The sequence below is a fragment of the Dipteris shenzhenensis genome, chromosome 11 (assembly GCF_047967505.1).
Source record: "Dipteris shenzhenensis isolate YYH24624 ecotype China chromosome 11, Dip_SZ_1.0, whole genome shotgun sequence".
Taxonomy (NCBI): Eukaryota; Viridiplantae; Streptophyta; class Polypodiopsida; order Gleicheniales; family Dipteridaceae; genus Dipteris; species Dipteris shenzhenensis.
In genome coordinates this window covers 17,613,511-17,630,959 of record NC_141606.1, presented here as the reverse complement: position 1 = coordinate 17,630,959, position 17,449 = coordinate 17,613,511, and the positions used below count along the sequence as shown (strand labels likewise).

The window sequence follows — 17,449 nt, the reverse complement described above, 5'->3', positions numbered from 1 at the left end:
ATTTCCTTAGAGCCTACATAAACTGACTTACCAATCCAACAGCATAGCTCAAATCCGGCCTGGTAATAGTCATATAAATCAAACTTCCTACTATGCCTCTGTACATAGTAGGATCTTCTAGAAGCTCATCTGCATCTGCACTCAGCTTCACATTCTGCTCCAAAGGAACTGAAATAGGCTTACAGCCTGTCATCCCATATTTGGATAGCATGTCCAATCCATACTGCCTTTGCAAGAGCTGTTTTCCACTTGCTGATCGAATCACCTCAATGCCTAAGAAATAACGCAGCTCTCCCAAATCCTTCATCTCAAACTTCTGCTTCAATAGCATTTTCACATGAAGGATATCTTCATCACTATCACCTGTGATGATCAAATCATCAACATAAATGACAAGCAGCATAATACCTTTCTCTGTTTTTCTCACATAAAGTGAGAAATCTGCCTTGGAAATCTGAAAGCCAATAGTGACAAGATACTATCCTATCTTGTCAGACCATGCTCTAGGTGCTTGCTTCAAGCCATACAAGGCTTTCTTCAACCTACAAACAAACTCAGGATGAACAGCATGAACATAACCTGGTGGCTGCTCCATAAAGACCTCTTCTTGCAAATCACCATGCAAGAAGGCATTCTTTACATCCATCTGATGTAAAGACCATCCCTTTGATGCAGCCATAGCAATGATTGCTCTCATGGTTGCCATCCTTGCAACCGGACTGAATGTTTCTTCATAATCAATCCCATATGTTTGTGCATATCCCTTGACAACTAATCTTGCCTTGTATCTGTTCACAGAACCATCTGCATTGTGCTTCACCTTATAAACCCACTTACAGCCAATTGCATTCTTGTCTTTAGGCAAAGGCACCAATTCTCATGTACTTGTCTTTAGGCAAAGGCACCAATTCTCATGTAGCATTTGCTTCCAAGGCATCCATTTCTTCATCCATGGCTTGCTCAAAAGAAGTGGGTTCTGGTTCTTGTATCACTTTGACCATATAGGCATAGTGAATGGCTGTAAATCCATCATATTTCAGCCTATCCATAGGATATCTAGCTCTGGTAGACCTGCGCAAAATAGGCTCACTTTCAGGTGCTCTCAAAACATCCCTGGCCTTCCTTACTCCAGGTGTAACAACAGAAGGAATACCCACCTCATCATCAATGCTCTGTTTACAGCCACTGGATTGACCATCCACATAAGAGTGACCTGCATTCACATCAAACATGGGCTGATCTACCTTCTCTTTTCCTTTCCGTAATACCTGCGTACCACTATCTGCATTGCTTTGAGGAGATTCTCCTTAATCTCAATCTGCCTGTCCATGGCGAAGTATGTGAACCACTGCTAGAGGACACTACAGGTCCACTAATATTTTGTGATTGCTGCTGTGAATTTTGTGCAGCATTACCATTCTGTGCATCTACATCAATCATCACATTTATTGGTTTATATCAGCTGCTCATCTCATCAAAGACAACATCTCTACTCACTGTAAACTTACGAGTAGAAGGGTTATAGCATCTATACCCTTTTTGCTACAGAGAATAACCAATAAAGATGCACTTCTCAGCTTTTGGATCCAACTTGGACCTCAACTCATCTGGCACATGAACATAGGCAATGCAACAAAATTTTTTCAAACGAGAAATATCTAGTTTCCTACCAGTATACATCTCCTCTGGCGTCATGCCATGTATTGCTGCAGTGGGAGTCCTGTTCATTACGTAAACTGCTGTAGCAACTGCTTTAGCCCAATAATAATCTGGTAGGTCTTTTTCATTTAGCATGGCCCCAGATACCTCTCCAATATGCATGTTTTTCCTTTCTGCAAGTCCAGTTTGCTGTGGGGTATGACTGCATGAATATTGCTGCTTTATGCCATGCTCCTGTAGGAACCTTGCAAACTCATTTGAGAGGTACTCCCCCTCCCCCTCCATCTAACCTTAGGCATTTTATTTGCAGGCCTATTTCTTTTTCAACCATAGCTTTAAAAGCTTTGAAATGCCCAAACACTTCACTTTTCTTTTTATAAAATGCACCCAAACTTTTTTGCTGTAGTCATCAATAAAAGTGACAAAATAATGACAGCCTCCAATAGATGCAGCTTTAGTAGTCCACACATCAGAGTGGATTAATTCCAATGGCTTCTTACTCTCTTGAACATGTCTAGGAAATGGTTTCCTTGCCTGTTTTTCAAATTGACAGGCTTCACATACCTTATGAATTTCTGCAACCTTGAATTTAGGCAATCCTACAACAATGTTTTGGGCCTGCATTGATTTAAGTCGATGTACATTAACATGACCAATGCGTTTATGCCAGATATCAATACCTGCAACTACACCGGTCCCATGTGCAAACATTGCTGCACTCAATTCAGGCATGTCCGCATCCAATGTAAACATCCTACCCTTCTTCTTTCCTTTTGCTATCAAGCGGCCGTTATTTTTCATATCCTCAACAAAGCATCCATGAGGATTAAATCTGACCTGCAAGCCCTGCTCAACCATTTGACCAATAGAAACTAGATTCTTGGTCATATTCGGGACATGAAATACATCAGACAGGTATTTCTTTTTCCCATCCTGCATAAACAAAGAAATTTTACCAATCTGCACAATAGGATGTGCAGTATCATCACCAGTCTTCACAAATCCTAGTCTATCCATTTTCCTTGCATCCTGCATCCACTCTGCATGACCTATCATGTGGTTTGATGCACCTGAGTCAACATACCACACATCATTGCTTTCTTCTTCACTTGTCATAGAATTGGTCATGTGTTGCACCATAAACAAATGCTCATTTCTATCATCACCCTGTGTACTAGAGGATGCATAATTGCCTTGCTGCAATTTTCCAGTCGTAATGTCATTCTGCTTTTTGTAGCAGTCTTTAGCCATATGACCCATTTTACCACAATAGTAGCATTCAACATTGCTGTTTGCATTTTGGCCTCTCTGCCATCCACCACGACCTCTTTGGCTCCCCCTGCCTCTAGAGTTACCACGTCCTCCGCCATAGGACTGGTTTTCTTGAGTTTGCTGCATATTCTGATTTCTACCATGGCCTCCAGATCGGTCTCCCGATCGGCCTCTACCTCTACCTCTTCTAGGATTTGAGTAGAAGACAAGTTCTTTTGAAGTTCCTTTTGAAGAAGATGCACTACCATTTCTCTGCTCTTCAGAAATTAGAAGAGCAAACAACTCCTCAAAATCAGGAAATTTTTCACGGATGGCAATGGATGTCTGGAACTGTGCATAATCCTTTCCTAGACCATTCAAGGTCACAGAAACTAGATCATCATCTTCCACTGGCGACCCAATGGAAGCAAGTGCATCTGCAATTTTCTTTACCTTCATGTGGTAGTCATTGACGCTCATATTTTCTCTCTGCACATTGTGCAACTCCTGCTTGAGCTACATTTTCCTGGCTTGCGTATTTGTGCTGTACATTTTTGCCAAAGTATCCCATGTCTCCTTTGGCGTACTTGCATCCTGAATATGCACAATCATAGAATATGAAATATTGATAGACAGCCAGTACATAACTTTTCTGGCTCTCTCATGCCATCCTTTAAATGCCTGCATTTCCTGTTGATTGGGAACATTAGGAAGAACTGGTTCTTCTTCATTTTCTGTAATGAACTCCCAATAGCCTTTTCCCATAAGGAAATTCGTCATTCTAAACTTCCATGCTTGGAAGTTGTTCTTGGCAAGCTTTTCAATGACAATCTATGAAAGAGAATCAGATGCCATTACAGAACACTGCAAAATATTCTGTCACTGCAAAAAACACAGCTTCTGCCTCACACCACGGGCAAATTTGCAAAACTGACGAAAGTGGTATTTGACCACACAGTCACTTCCTAGTGATAATTTTGTATCAACAGGCAATAAGGATGATTCTGTAACTCCCAATATCTTTGCACACAGGCATACGATGCAATTTCTGCGGCAACTTTTCACTGACCTGCAGAGCAGTGGTCGCACAGCAAAAACAGGGCCTTTTTCTCAGTGCTTCGGAGAACTTCTGCCTCCAAAACGGGCCCCGAAACAGCCTCGAATCAGAAAAATAAAGTCACACCGCGAAGCAGCATATATTGCCCTCTCGCCACACCACGAAGGGCGTCTCAACCTGAGACAATGCACTCTTGCACTTTCCGGCTATGCTACCTGTAGAGATTTGCTCCCAAACTCGAAAAAGGAAAGCGACACTAGTCCTCTTACCAGGACACCACGAACTTGGTTTGCTTTCTTGAGCTCCTTACCACGAACAAGGCTCTGATACCATGTGAAGATAGTGGGAGAGAAGGAAGGAGTCTCACTTGCGGCTTTTTCACATACACAATGGGGGAATACACACAAAGGTGGAGGTTGAAAACAGTTTTCCTCTTCTTAGTTGTGAAAGCCAAAAGAACTCTTGTACAAAGAAATAGAAGAACCCTATATGTGGGTCTCAAACCAAACTCAGCTAACTAAGGTGACATACTAACTGAGCCACGAACTAGAGTATTCCACAAGGGATACATCAACCTAGCTTGCCAAGTACACCATGCCTCTAGATCCAGGTACTGATCATGTTCGCAACACTAAGCCCCCCATGCCAATATGTAGCCGTAGTCCACAGCTATAGATACCTTATGAGCTAGTAACTCCCTAATGACACCCATTTGTGGGTGGGGCTGCCTGACATGGGACATAGTCTTACCTGGAAGAGCACGTGCCTGCTCGGGGGTGATCCTAGCAAGGATAACGGTTGGGCGGTGTTGGTCTTGTTTCCTTCTGAGTACTGTTTGTAGTTTTGCTACGAGAGACAATCCAGTAAAGGGTATGTTTCAGGGGCATATCCTAGGTTGGGTGCCCACAGGCCACTTGTCATCGCCAGGGTCATTAGGCATGTCAGTGCCTGCTAGTCGGTCAGCTGGAGGGACATGCACGGGCCACCTGGTCAGCTACCTAGCCTGCGCAGCGGGGGGGGGGGGGGGAAGGCTCCCCAAATTGGTTGTATAAGCTCCCTTATCCCTGGTTCCCTCCACCTTAGGCAGCTCAATTGAGAGGATCACGTGGAGAAGCTAACACCACTTGTGGAGGAGAGCACACAACATAAATATCCAGAATCCAGCTTGACAGGATTTATTTGGACTCGATGCACAATCAGCATAAACACCCATCTTTCAAACAAAAAGTGTATATGCCAATTATCGAAATCTCTTGTTTTCCAACATTGGTTATAAACTATCGAAATCTCTTGTTTTCCGACATTGGTTATAAACTTACATTTACTATGGTAGCTATTACATATTCTTGAAACTTGGATTGTTGTACCTTCATCTGTACCAATTAGCCCAAACACTACAGGCAACTTTTCAAAGAGCTCACGAGAGGTATCTTCATCCTCATCTGCAGTCAGTTCCAGAAGTAAACCCGGCTGAGGTACATATCCTCCTCTTTTTAGAAAGGTGTTTAGCCTTTTTAGCTTTCCGTTTATCTCAATACTTTGTAAGTGGCTTTTACCTCCCACGACGAACTCATGCAAACTCTGATTGACTTCAATCAAAGCCCTCCCGGGCTTCTTCTGTGCAAAAGCAGACATTCTCAGCTCCTGTAATCTGTCAACATCCTCCCACATGTGGGCACTAAAATAGATGCTTGACATGAGAACATATGCAGAAGCAGCCTTAGGATCTGACCTGACTACCTCATTGAAACATTGTCTCCCTACCTCAACATTACCATGACTTCTACAAGTGGAGAGCAAAGATGTCCACACAACATTATCTGGTCGAACAGGCATGGTTTGGAGGACATCTTCAGCCTCCTTCAAGCGTCCTGCACGGCCAAGAAGGTCAACCATGCAACTATATTGCTCCGTGATGGATTTGAGGCTGCGTTCTGTCATAGAATTAAAGACCTGAAGGCCTTCCTCTAGTAGGCCTGCGTGACTGCAAGCAGCAAGGACATATACATATATCGCATCACCTGGCTTCAAGCCTTGTCGTTGCATGTCCTCAAGGCATTGCCCAGCGAGCCTGCAATTGCCGAATTGGGCATATCCTGCAATCATTGCTCCCCATGACAACATGTCATGATTAGGTAAGCTATTGAACACTTTGTGAGCCTCCAGCAGGTTCCCACATTTGGCATACACCCCTACAAGGGTGCTTCCCACGATTACATCTGTGTCCAATCCGCTTTTGACAATCTCATCATGTATAACCCTACCTTGTCCTAGAGCACCTATGTCGGCACATGCTTTCAATGTGCATGAGAAAATAGCTTCATCTGGTTTTATGCCTTCTTGTTGCATTTTCGTAAAGCCTTCAATAGCAGGAAGACTATGCCCATGCTGGGCATATCCCGATATCATTGCACCCCATGACACCACATCTCTGTCTGACAAGCTGTCAAACACTCTTTGTGCCTCCTCCAAGCTTCCACATTTAGCATACATGTCAGCAATTGCACTCCCAACAACCTTATTTGATGAAAGCCCACAATGGCTGATCTCATCATGTATCAGTCTGCCCAGCTGTAGAGCTCCAGAGCTGCTGCATGCTTTCAAAATGCACAAAACAATGACTTCGTTTGGTTTTATACCCTCCTGTTGCATTTGCTTGAAAAGTTCCAACGCATAAAACCCATCACCGCCCTGTGAATATCCTGCAATCATTGCACCCCATGACACCACATCCCGATTAGGCAATTTGAGAAACATTTTATGCGCCTCATCCAGGCACCCACATTTAGCATACATGTCAACAAGTGCACTACCAACTACCACATCTAATTCCAGCCCATCTCCAATGATTAGGCCATGTAGAAGCCTACCCTGCCCTAGAGCTCCTACAATACCACATGCTTTCAAGACACATGCAAGTGTAATTTCGCTTGGCCGTACGCCCTCCTGCTGCATTTCCTTGAAAAGTTGAAGAGCAAGAAGACCATTCCCATGCTGGGTGTATCCTGCGATTATTGCACCCCATGATACAAAATTTCTAGTAGGTAATCTGTCGAACATTTTATATGCCTCCTCTAGACTGCCACATTTGGCATACATGTCAATGAGGGTGCTCCCAATGACCACATCTAATGTAAGCCCACTTCTTATAATTTTATCGTGGATCAATCTCCCTTCCACTATAGCTACGGCAGTGCTACATGCTTTCAAAATGCCCAAATATGTAGCTTCACTTGGCCTGATCCCTTCTTGTCGCATTTCCTCAAAAAGTTCAAAGGCCAGAGAAACGTATCCATGCAGGGCATATCCAGCTATCATTGCAGTCCAGGAAACAACATCTCGATTAGATAGTTGGTCAAACAATTTGCGTGCCTCCCCTATACTCCCACATTTGGCATACATGTCAATGAGGGTGTTTACAATACCTGTATCTGATTCCAGTCCATTAGTGGTGATAGTGTCGTGCATCATCCTGCCCATATTTATGGATCCTATGATACTACAAGCTTTCAAAAGGCACAGACAGATGACCCTGTTGGGTTTCAAGCCCTCCTGTTGCATTTTCTCAAAAAGTTTAAAAGCAGCAAGCCCAAAACCTTGGGTAGCATATCCTGCAATCAGTGCGCCCCATGACAAAATATCTAGACTTGGCAAGCTTTGAAAGACTTTGTGTGCCTCGTCCAGACTCCCACATTTGGCATACATGTCAATAAGCGTATTCCCAATGACAACATCTGATTCATATCCGCTTCTGATGATTTCATCATGTATCAGCCTGCCTTGCCCTATCGAAGTTATGCTGCTACACGCTTTCAATATACATGAAAACATCACTTTATCAGATTTAACTCCCTCTAGCTGCATTTTGCAATACAGTTCAAATGCCTTATGCCCTTCTCCAAGCTTTGTATGAGCTGAGATAATGGCACTCCATGTGTAAATACTTGGCCTTGAAACCTTGGAGAAAACTTCGTTTGCTTCTTGCAAGCTCCCTCCTGCAGCAAATAGACGGATGAGATGGTCTCCTAGTACCGCAATCGAATCAAGCCCACTGCTGGTCATAAGGGAACGCACACGTCTGCCGGTTGCTATATCCTTCTTTTTAGAGCACCCCTGTAAAAGACAGTAAATAACCTCCCTTGATAGAGATATCCCTTGCTGATTCATGAAATCTGCAGCCTGGAGCGCTTCATCCAGCCGTTCCTCCTTACATAGTCTAATCAAGTCTCCGGCTTCTTTCCAGTACCTAATTGAGTTACTTATTGTATCTGCAGCCTCCATCCCAGAAACTAGAACGTGTTGGGCATTCTCATTCCAACCGAAGTGCCGTAGGGAATTTAGTTGCCTCGACATTGGCTGAACGTCGTCCTACCGATGGGACATTCCCGTTTTACCGCGCAAAAGACTCTAATATATGTCAGAAAGCAACATCAGACGTCAGAAACTCAAATTCTTGAAACATATACCTGCCCCAAACTATCGATACATAAAAAGCTATTCGAAAAACGTGGTCTTCAATTACGTGGGCTCTGCAGGCGATTTTACCAGGAAATGTCTTGCCAGGATTTCAGCTGCAGTTGCGTGCAAAGTTTTCAGATCCAGACTCGCTTCCCGAGGCACAAACCATCCGCACTGTTGGAACGAGATGTGTCTGGAAGGAGGAGCATCCCGCCGGATCCTTTCCATTTCATCTCCGAATTGCCTAACTTGTTCTCTAATCAAAACGGCAAGAAATTGAGAGCATATGTGCTGGAAGTTAGATGTCTCCCAGGTTAATGATAAGCAAGAGCTCTGAGCTACAGTGAAGGAGTAGGGAATAGTGTCCAGGAGGCGGTTCCCGGGAGGAAACCGGACTTCGGCCGGTCTCACCCAAACCGGCGACCGGAGATGATTTCGGGTTGTCAATCGTCGCTAGGAGCGGCATCTACATGGCGTCCCTAGATTGGGTTACTTGGCAGGCATGTATCGGTGATAAGATGTGTGGTGTGGTTTGTTGGGTTAGTGATGATTGGCGCGTGGCATGTAGGCCTTCTGATGGCACATGTTTTGTAGTTCATCGGTATAGCTGGTTGCTCTTTGTAGTTATTGTATATTTCACATAATGTAGCTGGTATGGGTGTCTAAATTATCATACAGGACGGGCGGATCATCGGTATAGCCGGTTGCTCTTTGTAGTTATTGTATATTTCACATAATGTAGCTGGTATGGGTGTCTAAATTATCATACAAGACGGGCGGATGCAACGGTGGAGATGCATTATCTTACAACTAGCGTCATTGATGACGAAGAAGTAGGAAATGGGCACTGTGTTATCGGTTGGAAATTGGTGATGACTGTTGCCGAAGCAGATTCCTGACAATTGACAACTTGGGGTGGCGAGCATTGGATGCCGAGCTTGGGGAGGTGGAACACATGGCGACTTGGGGAAGCGTCCGGCTATCACATTCTTGGCGGGCTATTTACTTTTATTGGCAGTGTTGGGCTGTAAATTCACCGCGGGCTATCACATTCTCTCATGATCATAACGTAGCCGAGAGAAAAACCCTAAAGTATCAGACAACACAAACTCCTCCTCCGTTATCTTTATGAAAGGTTTTCAATCAAACGGTTAGGAATCGTTAATCGTTTGATGTGTGTGTGTGGGGGGGTGGGGGGCGGGGGGTGGGGGTTTGAGGGGGTGGGGAGGGGGGGGGGCGAGGGGAACAAGGGTTCAAAATTAAGGCCTCTGACATCGTAGTAGTTTTGTGGGGCATGGGAATGTCAAGGTGCCTCTCACCACATACAAGCATATGAAATTACGGCCTTATTTAGACTTTGTGGTAATTTTGTGGGAAATGGGAAATTTAATGTCAAGGTTGCACCTACCTTTTTTCCCGTGAAACAATGGAGCACTTTTTTATAAAAATAATAGAAAGGCAATGGCAATTGGAGGTCAAAGGACGTATTATAGAAAATGGCCACCTTACTAGGGTTTGCCACGTGTGGCCTACGCTGCATCACAACAATGTTACAACACCAAGATAGAACCCTATAAATTTTAGCTAGGCATGCCACTATCAAGCGGTCCCTCTTATTGGCTATTATACTCATATCTTGGAGTAATCCCTTCACCTTTGATATTTCTTATCCAAATCAAACATTACATCAATAACTACCACAACATTCCTATACTCCTAGAATGCCAGGCACACTACTACCCTAAGATAGAGCCATATGGCTGCCATGGTAGATGACTAACTTGCCGAGATCCCTGTCCCCACCAGACTGGACATCAGATCCACCCCGCAGATCGCCCATTCAACTTTCCTCTAGATCCAGCGAGCAATCATACAATCCCATAACAAATGTTTAATCCCTTCAATGGCACCCCAACAAAGAGGGCACGCAAGGTTGATATTCATCCATTTACTAAACCTCTTACGCATTGGCACCCATATGTGTATTAATTAAAAGCTCCCGTTGCAAACTGAACACCCTTTCCAAACATCCAGTAGCCTTGTTTTCCACCACCGTGAGCCTCTGTGTAGGCCCCGTTTTGCATTTGACAGTGGGACCAATGTCACATTTTGAAGGAGAAATCTATAAGCCACTCTAGCGGATAACTTTCTCAGCTCCACCTTACCTCCCAAAGTCCATTGTCTGGCTTTCTAGAAAGAAGTCACTATATTGTTCATTGGCCACCCCTTAGGAATGCATCCCATAATCTCTATTAACACATTCACCTCTTTATGATTCAGCTTAAATGCATTCCTAACAACCTCCATCTGCTTCTAGTTAGCTGCAAGCTCATCCCAAATTCCAACCTTTTTTCTTGTTAAGCTTAATAGGGGGGCCCTGTTAGTGAAAAATGGTATTAGCCCATGGGGAGGGGTGAAGGGGGGAGGGGGGCGAGAGGGATAAAATTAGGAGTTTTTGCCATGTGTCGCAGCTTGTGGAATATTCTCATTGACCACCTTGCTCCGCTTAAAGAGAGTGTCCCCTGCTCCACATCGCTGCATTAGCCTGAGGAGCTCCACCATGCAAGAGCCCAACATGAGCTTTGCTTCTTCTCTTGTGATTCCCATTGCACCATCTTCCACATAAACGACTATGGAGCAAAAGACCTGGAGGGGGGCGAGAGGGATAAAATTAGGAGTTTTTGCCATGTGTCGCAGCTTGTGGAATATTCTCAACCACCTTGCTCCGCTTAAAGAGAGTGTCCCCTGCTCCACATTGCTACACTGGCCTGAAGAGTTCCGCCATGCAAGAGCCCAACATGAGCTTTGATGCTTCTCTTGTGATTCCCATTGCACTATCTTCCACATAAACGACTATGGAGCGAAAGACCTGGATTGTGACTGATGGCTATTTCAATGGGAGAGGAACTTGTCGCCCTATGTGTAGGATCTTGGAAATGGTGGCAATCTCCACACTGAACTCTTTCTAACCATGCCCTTAACTCTCCAACGTCTTGAGGGCAACTTTCCTGCTGTCTAGTAGTTTGCGATTGACCTCAAGAAGCTCATTGCAGCCCACAATCGAGCCCAAACTGGCACCCGCGCTGACAAAATGGTTGCTCTAGGACTACGAGATCCACGATTGTTTTTGGGACCTTGTCATTGCGTATCAACCACTGCTCATGTTCCTTTGTTTTCTACCTCTCGTAATAACAACATCGTGGAAAGCGACTCAGCCGATTAAAATGCTTAGTCATGTTCTGGGAGACCTTTGGGCCGTTTTGTAAGCATTTAATGCTGTTACTTTTGTGAACCTTTGGGCCCTATGTAACAACTTATCTGATAAGTACTGCAAGGCTTTTTTTTCAAGAATTGTGCAAATTTCTCCTTGTTGTGTGATTGAATCTAAACTTGAACATGCAAACCGATTAAAGCTTGAAATTACAATCCTGATCCCAAAAATTGTGTGCAAAATTGATGAATACTTTCAGAGATAGCAAAGTTTTCATTTAGATACATGTCACACATGTGCATGCACACATGCACACATGTGCGGGTAGGTTGGGAGATCACGATGGACAAAATCATCACCATTGTCTATGCTTCAATACTGAGCAGGCCTTCTTGTGCTTTGATACATACATGTTGTGGAATCTTCATCTTCTTGGGTGGATTTGTGGCTTTGATGTCCATGGCCAAACCACTGAATCAACAGATTCTGAAACCTATGTATTTGACCTACAATCACCATATACCTCCTCATTGTTGAGACCTTTTCTTGTAACTGATGGTGCCTAATACTGGACTTGCACTTTCTTGAAGTTTAGGAGATGTTGCATCCATCTCAACCCCAAGCCATATGGGGTATATAGGGTCAGGTGGCCTCACCAAGACAATCACCTTGCTTGACATCCATCATTGCTCTAACTCCTCCCTTGGCTCACCTCTTGCAGAACCACAGTAGTGATCATTCCATTCTTCGTAGACTTTGAGCTCATTGATGCAAGCATCTATATTATCCTCCTGATTAGGTGACTGTGTTCTTGGCCAAAAATCTGTGTGCACTCCTACCTCTAAGACTTTCACTTACTCAAGTTCTCCAATCATGTTTTTCCACTAATCTATCACTGGTCTAATAAAGGATTCATACAATGCATTCTTTCCTCTTGCCCACCTCTCCCAAAACCTAATGTAATTGTTTATCCTTGATATCGCTTGCAAGTGGTCCTTCACAAATTCAACCATTGGTAGTATTCTGTTAAATTAAACGGTGCAGCGGAACAGAAACTGAACAAAGAATAGAGAGTACACAACAAATTGGAGACGAACAAAATTTTCCTTCAATACTGATGTAGTACAGATGATGGCTCCGTCCACCCGTGCGCTCCCACAGTGGAGCTTAGATGGCGATCTAGACAGATACTAGGTGAAGAGCTACTAGTTGGAAGATCTGATCTGATCTGAATTGATCTGATACAATGGACTGGGGAGGTCGCCTCCTTATAGCTATGAGGGCAGTAGTCGGATCAACGTAGTTGGTGGAGTCGACCAGTCGACCTAGTCAGTGGAGCCGACCAGTCAACCTAGTCGAAGGAGCCGACCAGTCGTCCATGGAATATTCCCTATACCGTCACCTCAAGGGCTCTTGCCCCCGAACCCCCACCAGGGGGGGTTAGCTGGCCCCCAGGCCCTAGCAAGAATAAGGGGCTCCCACACAATCACCTTTCTACCATCAACAGTCTCATTGATAGACCTCATCTAACATGCAAGTCAGGATCCATCCAGTGTCCCGGGCTCACACATGGCTTCTCCTCATATGGGGGCCTTACAACTTGAGCACCTTGGACCACTAGTGGTTACTAGGAGGGTGGGGCATTGAGCATATCTAACATATTCTTGGATAGCCTATTGGCAACAATTGTCGTCCCTCATTATCTTTCTTCCATAGTTCGATTCCCCCTTCTATGGGCATCCGATTTGGTGATTTTGGATGCACTTTGTATTGCATCATAGGTGTGTTGTCTTGCATGAAAAACCGAAACTATAAAGGTTTGCATGACCAACTAGCATATCATCTTGCTCATCACGTAGGTAGCCCTCCACATAACCCTTGAAGTATGGAACCTAAGTGAGAAGAAATGGTACTAGAGAGGATGATATAGATTTCTTGAATGTACTATGAGCGATACAAATTAGCAATACACTTAAGGAGTGCTTAGTAAAGAAACTACCTTGAAAATTCTTTCTATCTCTTCATTTTCATGTAGTAGAATGCTATTTTTAGAGTGTTTAGGAGTGTTTACTAAAATGAATTTTATAGATTGTCTATTCTATTAAATAAGTACAATTAGAAAGCATGAAAAACCAAGGCAAAAACAATGACCCAATAATTAAATACTGTGCTTCCATCAAACTATAGCTTATTATACCTACTCTCCATAGAGTTTTCTTATCACTTTTTGTGGCTCTAATCAGAGGCAAGTTCATCAATGAGAATGAATTACTATTTCACTAAAAATGAAAAATCTACTAAGACTACATATATATTATGACTATTTTTATACCCTTAAAAATTAAATTCAAAATTCAAGACTCTAAATGATATAATTTATAATTTATAACTTATAACCTTGTAGACGTACTTAAATGGCCTTTTTTGTTCAATTTGAGTGGCTAAATAACTATATTTGGATATTGGATGTGAACGTTATGACATTTTACAAAATGTTGTCCAAGATAGTTTCGTCGATGAAACTACCTTGGAAGGCTTCCTACAAATGGCTTTCTTTGGAGGAACCCTCCACGAAGAGGGGTGATGAGAGCGTTTCTTCAGAGTCTAGGGTAGTTTCATGATGAAATTGCTTCCTTCAAATGAGTTTCTTTGGGGAAATCCCCCATGAAGAGGGGTTATGAGAGGTTTTATTCAAGTATACTACCCTACTAAATAGGAGTTCTGACGAGTTTTTCTAGTTTAAAAAAAAAAATCCATCCCAATATCCACCATTCCTAACATTATTGTCATTGTTAGATGAAGTTCTCCATCTTTGTGCCAAAATCTATGGACACAATAGACATTCTCATTTGAAGTGGAAATGTGGATTTTTTGTAATTAACTATAAAAATATAGTTTCTCTGAGAAACATGGTTTTAATAACATACTCTAATTTTTTTGAAGTAGAAATGTGAAATTTTTATCCTTCGCTTGGATGCTTGGAGGTTTTTGCTTAGAAAAGGGCCAAACCCATGTGCAAATGAGTATCTGCTCTTGCTCTCTGATGCATAATTGTCTAGCTAGAGTATAAGCTCTCTGGCAGCTTTAGCAAAGGTTCAAGAGTAGCATTTCCATCTAGAGAGGGTGGGTTTTTATGTCCATGTGATGGCATCAAATCCTCGCCTGCAACGGTTGTAGCCTCCATAATATAAGTTGACATTGTATTCATGGCAAACATTGGAGCATCATATAATGTCTCCAGATCTACATTTTTTATCGTGTTATCTGCAACAATTTCACATGAGCCACCCAAATTGGAAAACTTCTTGCCTTCAAAAATTTGGTGATATTCCAATGTCTTTCTTGAGCACAAAGCATTTAGAAGTCGAGCGTTACTTCTTGCAATACCATCAATAGAAAGGTCTCCAAGGTCATGTGTTTCCTTCCTCTCCAGGTTGTGCAAACAAAATGAGAGGGATCCAATTGTTAGGTTGGGATCAGATGGCCACAAACCATTGAAGGTGAAGTGCCCATACTGACCATGCCCATGCCCATGAGTAACCATTCCAGTGTGTGACACTTGTAATTGCCATGTAGAATTGGTGTCCTTTGAGTGTACCCAAAGTATCGGAATAGCTGTCTTCTCTTGATCCATCTTATCATGCATTATGCATAGGAATTTATTTGGATTCATCTCGGAGTACTTACACCATGCATAGTATAAGTTCCTACCACTCTGTTGCTATAATATGTGCTTCCTTCTTGCCACCATCAACAAGTTGTGCTCCTCTTGACTTTTTGTGGTTGCCAAAACTAAGCCTTGATCTGACTACATAAACTGCATTTTAGAGAATTCACTAGTCTTAGCTAGGGCTACATTCCTAAAGTCTATGCTCCAAATCCTACCAAATGTAGATGCGGATAGGCTCTCATAACCCCATTGCTTAAGCAAGGTGCTCTCTCTCTCTCCCTCTCTCTCTCTCTCTCTCTCTCTCTCCCTCTCAATTTGAAATGACTTTCAAATTCATAATTCAAAATGTTCAAAATAGGTGGGAAACTTAGACTTTAAATTCCAATTTAAAATACAAAAAGAAATTCATTTTGACAATTTCTATATGAAGTAGGTAAGAAATTTAAATTCTAAATATAACTTTGAAATTGTGGGAAATTTAAAACTAAAATTCAACTTTAAGATAGGAAAAAATTAATGGTTTCACAAGGAGTTCCAAATACAAATTTGAAATTGACATTGGGAAGTTTAAAATTTAAATTCAAATTTAACATAGGAGAAAATAAACATTAGAATTATAACTTGTTTTTATTACATTCGTCAGCTTGCAATAAGAGAATGGTACTAGTGCCATTCCTCATTTTGAAGGGGCACTTTGAATGGTGGGTCCGCTGGTACTCATCTTCATATTCTTGGATCTCCACGCAAAGCGTGTCTTGGTCTTGGTTGTAAAGTTGGATAACCTGGTTCAATATGGTCCTTTCTTGTCAGCCATTCCATCATCAATGCATCAGTAGACAATATATCATGATTAAATTGAAAAGCATTACGGGCAAGCCAAATGAACCAAGCGCATGCATCCTAGTAGCTATCCAAATAGCCTACTTGACTTTCAGTGAGTCTCCCAACAAAATATATTTCCAATTGATAGGCTCTCCTACTAAGATCTTCGTGGTTTTCCAAACTTTCCTGGCCTGTGGACAAGCAACAAACAAATAAAAAACATCTTCTTGAACCCCCAGGCATCGCCTACACTGACCATTCCATTTACCTATCCTCAAACTTCAAGCAATAGTCCACACAGCCTTATGTAGGATGAGCCACAAGAGAGTAGACATTTTTTCAAAAATATCTTTGTGCCAAATTTTGAGAAATCTTCCCTTCTAGTAGATCTGACTATCATGTAAGTTCCATCTGACATTTAGTGTCCTGTACACCTCCTCTATGTTGTTAAAGGGAGTTGGGATAGGAAGCAAGTGGGTAGAGTACACCCAACGAAACTCACGGTCATAGATAAGCATTGTTCCTCCTTTCCACTAGATATTAGCATCCCACAAAGTAAGCTGCTCTCTTATTAAACTAGTATGCTGATTGGAAAGATGGAATTTCCTTCCGATTTCTTCCCACATTTTCCATTTTCTCTAATCTTTCTACCATAATTGGCCCCAACATTGAAGACCTTTCTTAAAAAGGGCCCAAGCTATATTGAAGTCCTCATCCGTGAGGGGGGGAGACCTATGCACAACAGATACCCAAATGGAGTCCAAGGCCATAAAAGACCCCTTTCTAGAGAATTCAATTTGGGATTTAATTGATTCAAAAGTAGTCTAGAGAGACTTCCAGAGCTCGTTGCCTTTGATAAATCATGGTTATGGGTTAAAGATTGACGATAGTTTGGGGAAGTGATGCCAATTTCTTTCCCTCAAAGGTCAAACCTGTAGAAAGTTCCTAGCCCTTGAGCTAAGCCCAATCTAGCTTGACTAGATCTTTGATAATCCACATGGCATCCAACTTAGCAGCCGATAAAATTTGAATACTAACTACACCAAGGCCACCTTCAGCCTTGGGCCTAGTGCTGAAATCCCACTTTACTTTGGGTATTCTGGAGTTGCTGCCACCCCTTCAAAAGAATGTACATTTAAAGATAAGTTGAGCCAAGCGCTTTCTCTTGGGTTGCCACAGCAAGACAGATAGAAGATAGTGATAGGATAGAAGCAATGATTGAGGATCATCCTCCTGCCTGCTAAGTTAGTCTAGAATCCCTTCCACTTCTCCAATTTAGTGCAAAACCTGTCCAAAACCCAGTCCCACCTATCTTTCAAAC

The 17,449-nt window shown here is 42.7% G+C and overlaps 1 protein-coding gene across 1 annotated transcript; it reads right to left on the bottom strand.

Moving 5' to 3' along the window:
* Nucleotides 1-5,068: 5,068 nt before the first annotated feature.
* LOC147896697 (pentatricopeptide repeat-containing protein At5g27110-like) lies at nt 5,069-8,838 on the bottom strand. Its single transcript, XM_087381941.1, has 2 exons — nt 8,513-8,838; nt 5,069-8,374 (listed from the first exon to the last, which is right to left on the bottom strand). The coding sequence occupies exon 2, from the start codon at nt 8,318-8,320 to the stop codon at nt 5,069-5,071; it is 3,252 nt and encodes a 1,083-aa protein (XP_087238067.1). The 5' UTR covers nt 8,321-8,374; nt 8,513-8,838.
* Between the last annotated feature and the right edge of the window lie 8,611 nt (nt 8,839-17,449).

Bases quoted from the DNA above. Each gene is read 5' to 3' on its own strand.
- LOC147896697 (XM_087381941.1), bottom strand. From the start codon at position 8,320: ATGTCGAGGCAACTAAATTCCCTACGGCACTTCGGTTGGAATGAGAAT.